Below are 19,074 nucleotides of genomic sequence, written 5' to 3' on the forward strand. Positions count from 1 at the left end.
GCCGTTGCGTTGTGGTAGATATATTTTATCATGTTAATATAGCGATAATCTATTCGGCATTCTGTCAATGCTTTTAACATTTTCTGCTGGTTTATGGTATCGAACGCTTTCTCGTAGTCCACGAATATCAGTGCCAATGGTTTGTTGTATTCCGCAGACTTCTCGATCAAGTTTTTTATTACCAGTAAGTGGTCGTTAGTGCTGTATCCGGATCTGAAGCCAGCTTGTTCTCTAGGCTGATAGAAGTCATAGAAGTCTAACTTAGCCTCCAGTCTCTTTTTGATAACTTTTATAAACTTTGATAAATTATTATACTAAACATAATATCTTAAATACCTAGCCATAAAGGATAAATAGTACATTGAATCACGGTTTTTGCTGCGAATTCTAAAGAGTCGCTTGGAGTGGCAAGAAATTTGGCACACAGACATATAGATAACATGACAAAGAAAAAAGTGATTGTGCCGATGTGTGCTTTTGCCCTGGGTGTGAGTTTCACCCCTTATCGGGGGTCAAAAATATACGTTCAGAATAAATTCAGAAATAGATAAACTAACCAATTCTAAGCAACTTTTTTTCTATAGCATTTTTTACTAAGTTAATAGTTATTGAGTTATTTTCGAGTAAATATGTTCATTGTTCAACAAAAGAAATATACGTTTTTAAGCGTTTTTTTCAAATAACTCAAAAAGTAAGCATTTTGTCGAAAAAACATTCCTAGCAAAAATATAGCTTTCAAAAAAGTGAAAACAATGGTGTATAGTGCATGGCCTCTCTAAAACCAGTAGAAACAAAGTTGTAGCTAATGAAAAATAAGTTCATACCCGTCAAATTACAAAGCAAATATTTCAACGTGAAATAATAAAAAAATGCTGCACTTTTTGGGGAAAACTCATAACTTTTTAAGATTGTTTAAATAGGTACTTATTTTTGTTTTTAAAAAAAGTAACTAAGCCAGTTACGCGCAAAATAAAGTTGTTCCCTTTTTTTTGGTCAAAAAAACTTGCAAAAGTACCCCCTAATTAGCATCTTAATCAATTTACTCGTTACCGCTTCACAAGTTACTTTACTTATGTATTATTTATATGATCTCTAAATTTCATCGGTTTGAAGGTCTTATTTTTTAAAAAATTCAGTTTTAAATATATTTTTTTTTAAATTTTTAATTAAAAAAAATGCGGTTTTTTTCAAAATAACTTAAAATTTATAAGTGATAACAAAAATCACAAAAAGTAAAAAAATGTAGGTGTTGATTTTCTGAATATTTTGGATTTTTGGTTTTCTGTAAAGCAAAAATTGGTTATGACTGTTCAAAATTTGCATACATTCGTGATTATTGACTAGTTCAAGCCTTTTCAACTACAGCCCCTTCAAAAATAAGCACTTTGAGCCGATGAAACTTACATATAAGGACATATAGTCCAGGGTAATAAGGTTTTTTCCATGACACTTGAACAGCCAGGGTACTGAAGCGTTTACTCGACAGGCAATACCTATAAGAGCAAATTGTAACTATTTCCTGCGTAGGATCTGGCGGCCATTTTTATTTATAATCAATTAAGTGTAAAAAATGGCATTTTTAATTTTTTTTTTTAATCAATGGAAAACAGGGAAACTTATGTTATTTTGGTACAAATATCTTCGAGATTATGAAAAAAGCTTTAAAATTACGTATTACAAAGTTTACTATACTTATTTATTATTAATATAATTAAGAAACAAGATCGAAATTGCCAAAAAAAATATTTTCGCAATAACTGTTGTAAAAATTAGTGTACATCTTTGAAATTTTTGTCAAATAAGGGTTCTTTAGTGCTTAATATGTGATAAAAATTTCAAAGCGATGCATTTAATTGTTTAAATTTTATTCAAATTGTTTATCACAGAGAGCATTTTTTTGGCAATAACATAAGTCAGAAAAAAATTACGCTAAAACCATTCCACAGGTGTCAAGTGAAAGAGCATGAGCTATTTTTTTAACATGGTTTAAAAAAAGTGAATAAAAAATGCATTTATTAGTAATAAATAATTATGAAAATATCGTAAATCTTTACTTCTAAACTTTTTATTTTGTTATATAAGAAATTATATATATTTATTACAATTTTTTATCAATTATGATATAAATAACATTACTTGGTAGTTGTGTACTTAAAACAGGCTAAAAAAGTTAATTTTTTTGGAAAAAGTTATTCAAAAAGTTTATAAAGAAAAATTGACGATATTTCTGCATAATTATTTATTACTAATAAATGCATTTTTATTCACTTTTTAAACCATGTTGAAAATGTAGCTCATGCTCTTTTATTTGACACCTGTGGAATGGTTCTCACGTCATTTTTTTCTGACTTATGTTATTGCAAAGAAATGCTCTCTAGGAAAAACAATTTGAATAAAACTCAAACAATTGAATGAATCGCTTTGAAATTTTTATCATATAGTAAGCACCAAAGTACCCTCATTTGACAAAAATTTCAAAGCTGTACACAAATTTTTACAACAGTTATTGCGAAAATAATTTTTTTTGCAATTCCGACCTTTTTTCGCAATTATATTAACAATAAATGAGTATATCAAACTTTGTAATGGGCCATTTTAAAGCTTTTTCCATAATCTCGAAGATATTTTTACTAAAAAAAATCATAAGTTTTACTGTTTTCCGTTGATTTAAAAAAAAATGGGAAAATGCCATTTTTTGACAGTTAATTGTTTATAAATAAAAATGGTCGCCAGATCCTACGCAGGAAGTAGTTACAATTTGTTCCTATTGGTATTACCTGTCGAAAAACGCTTCAGTACGCTGGCTGTTAAAGTGCCACGAACAGGGTATATTTTTGTCTAATTACCCTGGCCTAATACACGAGTAAAGCAACTTGTGAAGTGGTAACGCTTAATTTCATTTGGGATACAAATTGGGGGTGATTTTCGCGGTTTTTTTTCCAAAAAATGGGACCAACTTTATTTTGAGCGTAAATTTCTTATCTTTAATGCTAGAACCTATTATTAGTTATAACTCTCCTTTTACTGGGTTTAGGAATCAATTACATATACCATTTTTTTACTTTGTTATGGTCTATATTTTTGCTAGTGTTTTTTTCGATAAAATACTTACTCTTTGGGACTAAAATACACACATGTGGATTTTTGGTCTATTTGCCTGCATGACTATTTTGTGATAATATGTTTGTGAAAGTTTAATATTTTTGGTTCTGTAATCATTATAAATTTTGCAATGGAATATAAGTTTTATAGAAAATTATATTCGCATGTTTCCGTGTAAATTGTTAACTTAATTATAAAATTAAAACAAACCATATCTATCAATCGCAGTAATCTTTTATACAGGAAAATTGTTTGCAACAACAATTAGACATCTGTACCTAATTACAAAGACTAGTAAAATCTATAATTATTGGTTAGTTATAATACAGATTTTAATTTGTAATTTTCACTAAGATATGGGATTTTTAATAATAGAATTTGCAATAAATTCTTAAAATAAACTTAGTCGAAGAAGGAAGAAAATATGTTTAGCAGCTTTAGCCTTAGCATCAAATTAGAACTGGCAAGATGGTACCTGTCCGTGGCACTTGATCATTGGATCTTTGTATGGAAAGCCAGACATTTTCAAGATTTGATTAATTTGTGTATAATAATAAAATAGATGAAAATAGGAACGGTAAAGTTATTATACTCTATTTTTAAACCAGTAGGAGTAAACTCAAAAGACAGATTCACACCCAATAATGTCACTAGAAAAATCACCAAATATGTACTTCTTTTTTTATTGATCATGTCGGCTTTCGATGGTAATCCATAAATATTATTTTATACTAATACGTCACTAACGAGTTAAAAACAACTGTTTTTTATATAAAAGTAGATTAAACATCTAAAAATTAAAGGAATAACGCAGAAAATACAAGGAATCGCCGATATAACTTAATTAACCTGTAAATTGCCAATAGTGTCAAAATTTCATAAATGTCAATAGTGCCAAAATTTCATGAGAGTGGAGTAAACTTGTATGAGGTTGGACCAATTACAAACATTGGTGTACATTTGACCTGCGGTAAATTTTAATTACTCCTCCTAGTTTAAAAACAGTGTATAGTACCTAAATAATACCAAATTGAACTGAAATGTAAACAAAAGAGAATGGTGAACAAAAAGCAACAATAAGTGCAAATGCAAGTAAATTGGCAGTGCCATAGGATGATGTTTGTATTTTTGAAAAGGTATATAGTTCATGTGGTGAAACATCTCCCGCCTGAAAAAATTTTTGATTCGGTTTCTTTTTGGATTCCTATTCAAAAATGTCCCCTTTAAACAAATCTGAAGGGTGCCGGGCGGAATTTTTGGGCAGAAATTGTTTAAATAAATACAAAAGATCACGTTTTTTGATCTAAGGCATATTTTTTTTATTTTTTTGTGTCATTCTAAACAAGAAAGGTATCTTGTGATTTTTCTCAAAAATGGACAGTTTTCGAGTTATAGACGATTTAAAATCTAAAAAATGCGAAAATTCGAATTTTTGAGGCTTAAAAACTCATATAATAGTATTCTTGAGGGTGTCAAGTACTTAACATACATACATAATCGGTTGCCTCTTTTACCATATTAGGTGTCGAGGATTCCTCCTTTATATAATACTCTCTGCAAATTTACGCTACTTCTTCCTATCTGTTGCTTAACTTTACAGTTGCTTCTTTGTTGGCTATTGTCATTACTTTAGTTTTCTCCATATTTATTATTAAGTTGTAGTTTTTTAGTTCTTCAGCCCAGATTCTAATGTTATCTGCGAGAGCCTTTTCAGTTCTTGCAACTAATACAATGTCATCAGCAAATGCACAGGCTTCAATTTTTATTTGTTGCAAATTTCTATACCCTATAGCGCATTTTTTAGTTTTTTTCCAACACTTTTTAATAACTTCATCCATAACGCAAATAAATAACAGTGGGCTCAACACTCCACCTTGTCTAACCCCGTCGTTATTAGAAAATTCGCCGGAGATTAAGTTACTTGTCCTGACCTGGTTTTTTGTGTTGACATACAAACTCTTTATTACACTTACAAATTCTTCATCTACTTCCTTGTTTTTCAGGCTTTGCCATATTCCTTCTCTATTGACCATGTCAAACGCCTTTTTCATATCTAAAAACGCCAGGTACAGTGTATCGTTTTTTAACAGTGTTTTTTCAGTAATTTGCTGTAGTGTGAATATATGATCTTGTACGCTGTGTGATGGTCTAAATCCACTTTGTATATCCGCCAGTCGAGGCTCAACTATTTCTCGTAGTTTCTTTTCTAGGATAATTTCGTAGATTTTCAACGCTGAGCAGAGAAGTGATATACCCCTATAATTACTGCACTCTTTCGTGTCTCCCTTTTTGTGTATAGGCAGTATTATTGAAATGTTCCAATCCTCTGGGATTTTTTTGTTTGTCCACGCTAAATTTAGTAGGTCATGTAATTCTTGTTTACCCTGTTGTCCAAGATATTTCAATAATTCAGCACCTATTCCGTCGATCCCTGCTGCTTTACCAACTTTTAGTTTTTCTAGTGCATCTTCAACTTCTTCCATCTTTATTTTAGTTTCATAAACGTCTTCTTGCCCTCCTTCAGGTGTTTCGTCTGTTATCTGTGTGCGATTCTCTGCTGTTGCATTTTCATTGTTTAAAAGTTCCTTGAAATATTCTCTCCACCTTTCTATAATGGGCTCATCCTCAGTTATTATATTTCCGTTTCTATCTTTTATCTGCTGTAGTTTAATTTCCGTTTTACTTCTCATATTCTTTAATACTCTATAAAATAATTTTGTATTTTGGGTACTATTTTCTTCCATAGTTCTTCCAAATTCTTCCCAGGCGTTCTGCTTTTCTTGTTTTATCCTTACTTTAACTTTGTTGCGCTGTTCCTTGTATTTATCGTATGCCTCTTGATTTCTTTTTTGTATGTACATTTTCCATAGCCTTTTCTTTTCTCTGACTTCTTTTTTAATATCGTTGTTCCACCAGCTTGTCTGCTTTTTATGATTATTTCTACTGGTATACCCGCAAACTTGCCCTGCTGTTTCTAATAGTATTGCGTTAAATCTGATCCACTTTTCTTCCACATTTCTACTTTGTCTTCTCTTTTCAATCCTTGCAAACTGTTTTTCTGTTTTTTCTATATACTCATTTCTTGTTTGCAAGTTTCTCAGCTTATAGGTTCTTATTCGTCCGCTATAGTTTTTGTTTTGTATCTGTTTTCGGTCCTCGACTTTGTTGTTATTCTTGAATACTCCTTCTAGTAGATAATGGTCACTACCTATATCATAGCTTCTTTTCACTCTGACATCTTTAACTTTACTCCTTTTTTCTCGAGGAACAATTATGAAGTCTATTATTGATTTTTCATTTCGCTGGGGCATTGCTCTTGTTATCTTGTGTATTTCCTTGTGTTCAAAGAAAGTGTTGGCTATAACTAAATCATTATCTATACAAAACTCTAGCAATCTTTTCCCGTTTTTATTAATTGTGTGTTCTCCGTGCCTACCTATAGCTCCTTGCCATTTCATGTTTTCGTTTCCCACTCTAGCATTGAAGTCTCCCAATATTAAGAGTGTTCCCTCATAATCTTCTACTGTCTGCTGTAGTTGTTCCCAAAATTGATTTTTGTCGTTTGCTTTGTCACTTTCTCCAGGTGCGTATATTACAATCAAAGTTATAATATCGCTTTTACTACAATTCATTGATACTTTCAATAGTCTCTCATTGATGAACTCCCAATTTCTTATACTTTTTACTTTATCTTTGGGTATCAAACAGGCTACTCCTGCTCTGGCCCATTCAGTTTCCTTTACATCACTATATATTAATAGATTTCCATCTCCTATTATTTGTGTCCCAGCTCCCTTTTTTTTTGTCTCAGTGATGGCTATTGCAGCATAGTTTGTGTTGCTAAGGGTTTCTACTAATTCTAACTCTTTTCCACTTATTCCTCTAACATTCCATGTCGCTGTTCTCCATACCACTCCTTTCTTATCTATAACTTTCAGTTCCATTTCTTTTTCCGTTTTCATTGCCGAATTTGTCATCGTTTTGTCCGCCTCTGCTTTTATTAGTTTTTTGGATTAGCTCTGTTGCTCTCTTTTTCAATTGTGCCAGTTTCCATATTCCATTTCCATATTTCATCATTTATAATGATCTTCTGGTATTTAACTTTTGCAACATTACCTTTTTGCCTCTGTTCATTTGCATATTCTCTTAGTTGTTTTTGAATCTTTCTTTCTTGGATCGTATAGTCATCATCAATAAAAAGTTTTCTTCCTTTAATATGTCTTAACTTGTTCTTATTTTTCATTATGTCTGCTTTATCACCATATGTACTCAATTCTAACTTGCACATTCTCTTATTCAGTTTCGTTATCTCTTTTATCTCACACTTTGTTCCAAGAAAAGTTTGCAACTGATTCTCTATATCTTCTTTTAGCTCTATAGTATCTCCTGCAGTTTCAAATCCGGTGATAATAATGTTATTTCGACGTTCTTTCTTTTCCATAGCTTCAAGTTTATATTCTAGCACCCTGATTTTAGTTTTCATTACTTCATTTTCTCTTCTAATCTATTTTACTTCTTCCAAACTCTGCTTCCATTCACTTGTTAAATCTTTGACAATTTTTATTAATTCTTTACGCTCAGTTCTCATTTCTTTCATTTCATTTGCTATCTCTCTCATTCCGTTTGTTACTTTTAACCATCCCGCTCATTTCATCCATTCCGTATTCCTCTGATACGCCTATGGAATGTGTAATCTGTGTTGCCTATCTGCTAGCGCCAACGATCATCTACAATTCAACCTTGCGGATAGATAAATCGCTACCAACAGATAAGACGCCACGTGATTTTGATTTCAGCCTACCTCTAATATTATTAGTCCTATTGTGTCACTAACACTCTCAGCACTTTGTTGTAGTATATTATTTGCTCACAGTTCACTCTTACAATTTCTAATTCTCGATATTTCCGAAATTCGGATGAAATATCAGAGCACTCAAAATTGCGTTGTTTATCAACACAGTGGCGTACCTCAGCTCTCAATGGTGAACAATTTCAAAAGCTCTCACATTTCAAATGGTGAACAATGATGGTCAAAAACTATGTTAATTTCCACTTACCTGCAGGGCCCACTGTGATCTCCCTTGGGGAGGTACTGTGGTTCTCGGGATACAGCCAGTTTCATAATTATTGAGTACCAATTTCAAATGGTGAACAATGATGGTCAAGTACTTAAATTGTCGTTTAAACATTCATTTTCAAGATTCTGAAGAGTGATCGGGTCTAACTTCAATTAACACCGTTGTTATTTAATTGTTAAATATGCGTGTCCATCCGATTTTTTTGGCGGTGCGGCGCGCTCTATTTCAACAATCTCCTATTTTCCTCCGAAAAATATTTTTTAAATTCTTTGGGACATTCTAAATAACATAGGTTTCTTGTCATTTTTCTCAAAAGTTTTATAGTTTTAAAGTTATAAGTTATAAGCGATTTAAAATCCGAAAAAAGCGAAAATATACATTTTCGGATTTTAAATCGCTTATAACTTTAAAACTATAGACTCTTGAGAAAAATGACAAGAAACCTATTTTATTTAGAATGTCCCAAAAATCTAAAACTCTAAAATTTTTCAGATGAAAATAGGAGATTGTTGAAATAGAGTGCGCCGCACCGTTAAAAAATCGGATGGAGAGCCATATTTAACAATTAAATAAGAACGGTGTAAATTGAAGTTAGACCCGATCACTCTTCAGGAACCTCAAAAATACTATTTTAAATAATTTGACATCACATGACATGTGATGCCAGGGGTTAATCTGGAAATATTTTTAACATCTTTTAAAATCAGATAGTATAATGTAACCCCAACTGTTTAATATCAAATTAAGGGTTTTTACCCGTACATTTTGGTGGCTTAAAGCATGTAAACCTGTAACTCTCTATTCATTTTTTACCTTTGTCAAAATCTAACCTCACGTTTGTTTTATTTATAGAGTTATACTTATTTTAGGTGATAACACTGATGACGGAATATTGATTTCGAAAACGTTTTGTTATGATACAGCCCGTTTTAGGGATTTTAAATATACCTTTTACAAGATAAGGTTTTTATTTTCAAAAGAGGTATGTTTGTTTCTGTCGAGCACAGAGTGTACTGCAGCGTTGGGTTTTATTATAAGATATACACTTGGCATTATATAAAATTCAATTAATATTTACAAGCCTATTTGTTAATTTGTAATTTTACAATTGTACATAGAATAAAGCATATCAGAGGAGATTGACAAGAACGAAATATTAGAAAACGGTAATATCAAGAAAAACTGGGAAAACTCAAAGAAAACATTATTAACGCAGCATCAGAAGCACTTGGAAAAAAGGAAGGTAACGAATACTAACATATTTATCAAAGGGGGAAACCTCGTGGTTTGGAGGGGAAGTGCATATAGAACAAAACAAATACAACAACTAGAAACGAATTAGAAACTAAACGAATACTTTATTCAGGTAAATAATAAAAGGAAAATGGCAGAGCTCGGACCAGGAGAGCTATGGAGAATGATCAGAGAACAAAGAAACAATTGTAAAGACTGCTACGTTTTTGTACACAACTATGACAACTGAATGACTGGGAATAGAAAAGTATTTTTGAAGTGTGTAAATTTTATTAATTCCTAGCTGAACAACTTAAAATAATCTGCTATGCAGACAATGCAATACTAATCGCTAAAAGTGAAGATGATTTACAACGTATGATGCACCAATTTAATATAACCGCAAGAAAATTTAACATGTTAATTTTCCCCAAAAAAGACAAAATGCATGGTTATAACAGCAAATCTACTAAAATGTAAATTAGAGCTGGAGGGTTAGATAATAGAACAAGTGATGGAATTTAAATATTATTATCTAAGCATCATACTATCGAGCTACGGACAGCTCGAAACAGAAGTGGAAAGTCAAGTGAATAGAGTAAACACAGCCGCAGGTTGCCTGAATGAAACAATATGGAGAAATAAAAAGATCGGAAAAGAAACATTTACAAAACAGTCACCAGACCAATTACATATGCGGCTGAAAAACGACCTGATACAGAGAGAACAAAACGAATGACAGAAATAGGAGAGATGAAAACTCATCGAAAAATCGATATAATATGGAACAGATCTAGAAGCAGGTACCGATATACAACGGGGATACAAGGTGGAAAACATTAAAAAATATCCAAGAAACAAGAGTAGATCGGAAAAACTTTGTCGTCTTGAAATTTATTGTTAGCCCGTATTCTTGCAAAGCAAGATGACGGTCGCTAATTTAATAATTTTTCCCCATCTAAAAAGTGCACGAGTTCCCTAAAGAAGTTTTTACTTCCAAAGTTTATTTTGTCGAAGCAATAACGTCGCTAATTCAATACTTCTTCCCCATCCAAAAAGTGCACAACGTCCCTAAGGAAGTTTTCATTTCAAAAATTTATTTCGCCGAAGCGATGACGGTCGCTAATTCAACACTGTTTCCCCATCTAAAAAGTGTATAAGGTCCCTAAAAAAGTTTTCGCTTCAAAAATTTATTTCGTCGAAGCAATGACGGTCGCGATGACGGTCGATAATTCAACACTTTTTCTCCATCTGAAAAGGGCACAACGTCCCTTAAGAAGTTTTCACTTGAAAAATTTATTTCGTCGAAGCAATGACTATCGCTAATTTAATACTTTTTTCTCATTGAAAAAGTGCAAAACGTCCATAAAGAAGTTTTCACTTCAAAAATTTATTTCGCCGAAGCGATGCCGGTCGCTAATTCAACACTTTTTCCCCATCTAAAAAGTGCACAACGTCCCTAAAAAAGTTTTCATTTCAAAAATTTATTTCGTCGAACCAATAACGGTCGCTAATTTAATACTTTTTCCATATCTAAAAAGTGCACAACGTCCCTAAAGAACTTTTCACTTCAAAAATTTATTTAGCCGAAGTGATGACGATCGCTAATTCAATACTTTTTCCCTATCTAGAAAGAGCAAAACGTCCCTAAAGAAGTTTTCACTTCAGAACATTATTTAGTCGAAGCAATGACGGTCGCTATTTCAATACTTTTTCCTCATCTAAAAAGTGTACAACGTCGCTAAAAGTTTTCACTTCAAAAATTTATTTCGTCGAAGCAATGACGGTCGCTAATTCAATACTTTTCCCTATCTAAAAAGGGCACAACGTTCCTAAAATAGTTTTCACTTTCGCCGAAGAGACGACGGAAGTTTTACATTTATTTTAAATTTAAATACTTTTATGCAATTTATGTATACATACACATAATATAGATACGTACAAAATTTATTTCGCCGAAGAGATCACGGTCGCGAAATCAATCCATTTTCCCCATCCCATAATAGGTTTTACATTTATTTTAAATTTAAATACCTCTGCACAATTTATATATACATACACATAATATATATAGCATAAGCGATGACGGTCGCAATGACGGTCGCGATGACGGTCGCGCGATGACGGTCGCCAAGTCAATGCTTTTTCCCCTATCCCAAAATCGCAAAACGTCTCTAAAGAAGTTTTCACTTCAAAAAATGTAATCCCTAATAAAAACAGAAATACTGAAGAAAACCAATCAGAATCAAAAGAGGTATGTTTGTTTCTGTCGAGCACAGAGTGTACTGAAGCGTTGCGTTTTATTATAAGATATACACTTGGCATTATATAAAATTCAATTATGATTTACAAGCGTATTTGTAAATTTGTAATTTTACAATTGTACAAAGAATAAAGCATATCAGAGAAGATTGACAAGAACGAAATATTAGAAAACAGTAATATCAAGACAAACCGGGAAAACTCAAAGAAAACATAATTAACGCAGCAACAGAACCACTTGGAAAAAGGAAATTGGAAAAAGGAAAGCAAATACAACAAATATAAACGAATTAGAAACTATACGAATACTTTAGTCAGACAAATAATAAAAAGCATAATGGCAGAGCTTGGAGCGGGAGAGATATGGAGGTGGAACGAAAAGGTCAAAAAAAATAAAAGAAAAGAAAAATTCTTGTGGCTATCGTTTAAAAGTTGTGTCAGGTGATAGAAAAAATTGGTGCGAGAGCATTTTGAAATAAAAAAATATCTTGGGGTTCCATATTGGATTTGAAAAATGAAAAAACCAAAAAATTATTTTTGTCGAAAAAATCAATATGGCTCTGATCAAATTTCAATCATCGTGTGTTACCAACTGAGTGTGACATTCTAAAGTGCTTTTTCTTTATTCGTAATGAACTTAAGTTGACAAATAATAATAAAGATCCATCTATCGCCGACGTCTTGAATGCCGTTGCAACGAAAGTAGAACAAATATGAATATAAGCTTCAATTCCAACATTATCGCATAAGTGCATTCAAGATATGATTAAAAATATTTATATAGAGTATAAAAATCTTAAGCGATAGGTACACAAAAACTCAGCAAGCATCTGATTCATAAATAGAAAAGAATTGCCAGTTTCGAAAGGAGCGTAAAAAGTTATTGAATATCGCGGCTTGTGAGTGCAACATGACTGGAACTGTGTGTGTGTGTGTACTTGTGATAAAATCAAGAAAGTACCACAAAATGAGCGAATTTTCTTCAAGATCAACGATCCTGTCGAAAAATGGCAATTGGACCAGTGGATATTGCAGCATCTGCAGCAATAAGGAAGAAAATGGAAAGAACCATGAAGGCAAAGGCAAGTTATCAAAAATATAATACTGACTAAATTGTTCTTAAAGCATGTACCGTTGATTATTCTAATCCTTCCATAAGTAGCAGCTTGTCTGACTCAAATTCTTCTGATGCAGGTGACCATGAAGAAGAATTCATTGCTCCTTTGTCAACAGTTACAGTCCAACCATCTTCGTCACAAATACTGCGGCACATTACTTCAATGGCTAGTATGCTTATTTCATTGCAATGAGCTACCTCTACGTCATTTAATTCAACAGTTAGATGGACGCACCAGTGGACCACTTGGTTTCTCAGGGCCAACAGGGAAACTTCTGGAACGCCGTGAAGAGAAGGCTGTTGTCGATTTTGTCTCAATAGAAAACAACCTATCAATATTATTAGAAACAACATACCTTAGTACCGATCACAAGTACTTTTACCAAATCAGTCAAGCAGTTGCTGCGGGAAACTGTTCTAATGATTTGAGCCTTAAAAACCTGGGAAAATATCACACGCAAGTTTCATCCAAAAAGTGTATGCACCAGTTTGGTTTTATATAAAACTGTATCCTAGCTGTTATGATGATTCAAAACATTTATGGCGAATGATCTATTATTCACGATTTCTACCAGTTGACCAAATAAAAATTGTCGATGCCGTTATCCAAAGGAATGCTTATTTTGCCCATCCCAAAAATGTATTACTCGGTATGATGAATAGTGTGACCAACTCCAATTCAGTCGAATCCGGGACAAGGCTGAAAAAAATATATGAAATACGGGACTTTTCAATGAAAATCGGGACCATTTTTTTCAGAAGACGATAATTAAAATACAGAACCGAAAAAAAGTCCACCGTTTTAGTTTTCGTAGAACTATATAATACGTCGATATAAAATGCATGCGTTTTGGATGTGGTATTGGTACTAGTATTACACTCTTGGATGTGGTATTGGTACTAGTAGAAATTGTCTACTTTTTTTGGTCCCACCAATTCAATTTGATGTGAATTCTTAGAAGAATAACGTATTCAAAATTTCAAAATAGAATTTTACCAAAATTTTTAAAATTTGGATAGCCCGGAAGCCTTGTCCGGGACGCCGGAACATGAATTCGTAATTCGGGCCATGTCCCGGATTTTTCGGGCTAGTTGGTCACACTAATGATGAAAGATGAACGAAAACATATACGAGAGCTAGGAATACGCAAAGTGCCAAAAGCTAGAGAAAGTCAGAAAAAAGATCCGGAGATTCAAAATACCAACATTAGATTTTAGTGCTGCAGATTATAATGACTTAATTTCTATCTCTGGATTCAACGTTACGGCTCCTCCTTTCCTAAAACATATTTCCAATGAAGATGTAAGGGATATTATTTATTCTGGGAACTACAAAAACATAGAGGTCTTAAACTGCCCTTGTCATACAAAATCCGTGGAAAGAACTGTTAAGTGAGTAACTGAAGCATCAGCTGCTGTTTGTGGACCAGAATCAAGGGATGGCTTTATTCGTTCAAAGTTGCATTCTAGAAACATTATGCCGTTTTTTAACAAAAGATCAGAATACCAATCTTAAAATGTATATTGTTAAACAATTATTTAGATTCAAAGAACTGATAAAAAAATAAATTTTTAAAATTTTATTTTTTTTGTTATTCCCAAAAATTTAAATGTAATATGAAGATAGGGATACAAAAAAGATTTCTTACAGTTTTATTATACATCAAAACACAACTTTTTCGCACTAGCCCCATAAAAAAATGATGACTTAGGATTTTTCGTTACACCCTAATGGAGATGGATCAGAGAACAAAGAAACAATTGTAAAGACTGCTATGTTTTTGTACACAACTATGACAACTAAATTACTGGGAAAAGAAAAGTATTTTCGAAGTGTGCAAAATTTATTAGTTCCTAGCTGAATAACTTAAAATAATCTGCTATGCAGACAATTCAATACTATTCGCTAAAAGTGAAGATGCACCAACGTATGATGCACCAATTTAATATAACCGCCAGAAAATTTAACATGTTAATTTTCCCCAAAAGAACAAAATGCATGGTTATAACAGCAAATCTACTAAAATGTAAATTAGAGCTGGAGGGTGAGATAATAGAAAAAGTGATGGAATTTAAACATTATTATCTAAGCATCATACCATCGAGCAACGGAAAGCTCGAAACAGAAGTGGAACGTCAAGTGAATAGAGCAAACAAAGCCGCAGGTTGCCTGAGTGAAACAATATGGAGAAAAATAAAAAGATCGGCAAAGAAAAAGTTACAAAACAGTCACCAGATCAATAACATATGCGGCTGAAAAACGACCTGATACACAGAGGACAAAATGAATGCCAGAAATAGGAGAGATAAAAACCCTTCGAAAAATCGATATAATATGAAACAGAGCTAGAAGCAGGTACAGATATACAACGGGGATGCAAGGTGAAGAACACTAAGAACTATCCAAAGAACAAGAGTAGATCGAAACGGCCAAATAAGCCGAATGACAACAAAATAAAGTAGTTAAGATGACGGGATACCGTCCCCAATACGAAGATGATCATTGGGAAGACCACGCACACGATGAAACAACAACTTACTGGAGATAAATTGAAAAACAGAAGAAAAATAAAAATGTTTATACAAAAAGAAGAAGACATAACTGTACACAAATATGCCAATTGTGCACCCAACTATTTGTTTAAATTGTCTATAAAACTGTGTTTAAAGTATATGATGATATTATACTTTGTTTTTAAACCAGGAGGAGTAAACTAAAAAGAAAGGTTCACACCCGAGAAAGTCACTAGAAAAATCACCAAATCCATATTTTTTGGTTGATTATATCGGCCTTAGACGGTAATTCATAAATTCCAAAACAACTACTGGTTTTATATAAAAGCAGACTAAAAATTTTAAAATTAAAAGAATAACGCAAAAACACAAAAAATCGCCGATATAATTCAATTAACCTATGAAATGCCAGTAGCGTAAAAATCTCATAAAAGTTATTAGTAGATTTAGGCAAATATGCAAATAAAAAGGTATGAAATATGCGCATAAATATGCAGTATTTGACCCAAAAATATGCACGTTTATCTAGAAAATATGCATGTATCAAAAAAAATATTTACAGTATTTTTTTATTTACAAGCATATTTACAATATCTCCACATGGTGTATTAATTAACATGTATATATTTTACTAACTAAGCTAATTAATTAAATATTTAAGTATTTAAGTATTTGAACAAATAAATAATTGATATTATTTCGAATTGTGGTAACAATAAATAATTTATCAAATGCTGTTCAAAATTTTCTAACAAATACTTATGGCTTCTATCTGATTACATAGAATAATTTCCTATCCAATATGTATTACTTTTAACGTTTTGAAACAATGATTCAAATTATTTTATTTAAAATGTACTGTCTAACAATGATTATTTCATTCATAGGAGATTCTGACCAATAGAAAGCTACAGAAATCTGAATTATACTGATAATTTTTGATAATTTGACGTCGTCAAGTATATTACGTCAGATGCCCTTCGTTGCTACGAAAAAATACATTCAGTGACGTTAATGACAATTCATGTTTTAAAAATTATAAAAGTGATGACTTTCAACCGTAAAATATTTATAACAACTGTGTGTTTATTTGTACTAATTTGTACTTACATAAATAAATTACAATAAAATTTTGGTTTTGAACAGTTTTATTCATGAAATAATCGCAACAAATTGCACCCGATCTCTAAAATTAATATAGAATTTTTGCCCTCGTGACACTTTGGACATAATTTCATGAGCCGAAGGCGAGTTTTGCGAGGCTCAACAAAACTGTCAAAGTGTCACTCGGGAAAAATTCAATAATTTTAGAGCTCTTGTGCAATTATTACTGATAATTATTTGGAGGATTTTACTTGAATAATAGTTTTCTGAACAAAACTATAGTTTGATTTTATGAATGACACCACGACACTGAACTGTCTATTTGCGGCGTTTTCAAAGCACAATAATTATTCACAATTACGAAGACACGTGTTCACGACTTATTTTACAAAAAAAGCGAAATGGGCCGTCAAAATAAAAATTTTTACCTAGAGATATAAACTGGCTGATTTTGGAACCTTTGTAACCAAAACGTGACAAAACTGTGTAGGTACATATGCTAAGCCGCTCTTTTATTAGTTACTACATTCAGGTACCCAAAATTTGAATATGTACCAAGAGATTATAAAACAAAAATAAATATTGAGATTTTCAAGCTACTTGTTACAGTGATATAAAGATATAGTTACAACCAACATTTAAAATTATGTGCACTTTATGCACACTTATATAAAAATATGCAAAATTGTGAATTTTTTGCATTTTGTATGCATTATGCAACTTGCATATTTGCCTAAGTCTAGTCATTAATGTCAAAATTTGATAACAGTTGAGTAAACTTGTCTGAGGTTGAGCCAATTACAAACAAACATTACGGCACGGTAAATTTGAATTCCGCCCGATGGTTTAAATACAGATCATAGTTACCTTAAATCGAAGTTCTCCCACCGGCGCCTTTCCAAAGGGTATCCCCAAAAATGAATAGAAATTTTCTCCGTTAAGATTCTTCTTTTGAAACCCTTTAAGTTTGCCTTCACATACAGCTACAACTGGAGACGTCATAATGCAATTTTAGGTTTTTTAGGTTACAATAAAACGAAAAAATCTTACTAATAAAGTTATACCGGAGGGTAAATATTGTGAATGAGATGAATACTATCGTTAGTATTTATATATGAATAATTTGTAAAAACAACCTACCTGAAAACAAAACCATTGTGGTATATTCCTGATAAGGCAATAACTAGAACAGAGGTGGCTTTCAATGTAAAGGAATGATTAAAGAATTTCCTTTATACGTTCTAAAAAAAATTTATAATAATATATTGGGTGGTGAATCGTCAAGCGACCATGGGAAACTAAATAGGAAATTATAAATTGTTAAATTTCTGCTTCCCTAATTATTTTGCATCAAAAGACATGCGCAACTAAACTTACGGGCATGGAAATCGGACCACTTAAAAATTTGGTCATATTTGATGTCTCGTATTTCCTAAACCTGTTGGCCGATTTAAGTGATTTTTTAATATGTTATATCCTGATTCTTTAACAATATCATGTAATAATATTGTTGCTGAGCAGGTAAATTTTTATTGTATACCGGGAGTACGAATCAAACTGTGTTTTTTTCTCAAAGTTCGCATCACCATGTGGAATATTTTAGGACTTATAAAATACAGAAATTAAAACCCAACTATAGCCTCAGGTTTTCGTAGCATTCTGTTTTTCGATTCATTCGTTTAAGTTAGGTACCTAAACATGTTCTTACAAGTTCTTAGGTAAAACAACTTAACATGTTCTTCATCAATACACGGTGTTTCTAAATAAGTGAGACAAACTTTAAGGGGTAATTCTGAATGAAAAAATAGTGATAGTTTGCTTTATAAATGTATGTTTGCAAATGTTTCGTTTCCGAGATACTGGATGTTGAATTTTTTCTTACAAACTGACGGTTTATGTATTGCTCTAAAAGCAGTTGAGATATGCAAATGAAATTTGGCAAGTTTTAAGAGATAGTTATTGCCGATTTTTTGACATAAAATTAAGAATTTAATATTCACCATTGGCGCGCATACGGGTAATATGACCGATCATATTACCCGTATGCACACCAATGGTGAATATCAAAATCTTAGTTGTATGTCAAAAAATGTGCAATAACTACGTCTTAAAACCCACCAAATTCCATTTGCATAGCTTAACCGGTTTTAAAGCAATAAATAAATCGTCAGTTTGTAAGAAAAAATTCAACATCCAGTATCTCGGAAACCAAACATTTGCAAACATACATTTATAAATCAAACTATCATTATTTTTTCATTCAGAATTACCCCTTAAAGTCTGTCCCACTTATTTAGAAACACCGTGTATTGACGAAGGACATGTCTAGTTGTTAAAGTACCTAACTTAAACGAATGAATCGAAAAACAGAATGTTACGAAAACCTGAGGCTATAGTTGGGTTTTAATTTCAGTATTTTATAAGTCCTAGAATATTCCACATGGTGTTGCGAACTTTGAGAAAAAAAACACAGTTTGATTCGTACACCCGGTATGCAATATAAAATTACCTGTGTAGCAACAATGTTATTACGGCGATAGTGTTAAAGAATTAGGCTATAATATATTAAAAAAATCACTTCAAGGACAAACAGGTTTAGGAAATACCAGATATCAAAAATGACCAAATTTTTAAGTGGGTCGATTTTTATGCGCATAAGTTTAT

At 32.1% G+C, this 19,074-nt stretch overlaps 1 protein-coding gene across 1 annotated transcript in view; it reads right to left on the reverse strand.

Moving 5' to 3' along the window:
• LOC126890479 (juvenile hormone esterase-like) overlaps positions 1–17,489 on the reverse strand; it is a 149,140-nt gene extending 131,651 nt beyond the window's left edge. Inside the window, exon 1 of the mRNA XM_050659463.1 lies at positions 17,278–17,489. Within this exon, the coding sequence (XP_050515420.1) occupies positions 17,278–17,412 (135 nt within the window). The 5' untranslated portion in view covers positions 17,413–17,489. The remainder of the gene's footprint in view (positions 1–17,277) is intronic.
• Positions 17,490–19,074: the final 1,585 nt, after the last annotated feature.

The sequence above is a fragment of the Diabrotica virgifera genome, chromosome 8, assembly GCF_917563875.1.
Source record: "Diabrotica virgifera virgifera chromosome 8, PGI_DIABVI_V3a".
NCBI lineage: Eukaryota > Metazoa > Arthropoda > Insecta > Coleoptera > Chrysomelidae > Diabrotica > Diabrotica virgifera.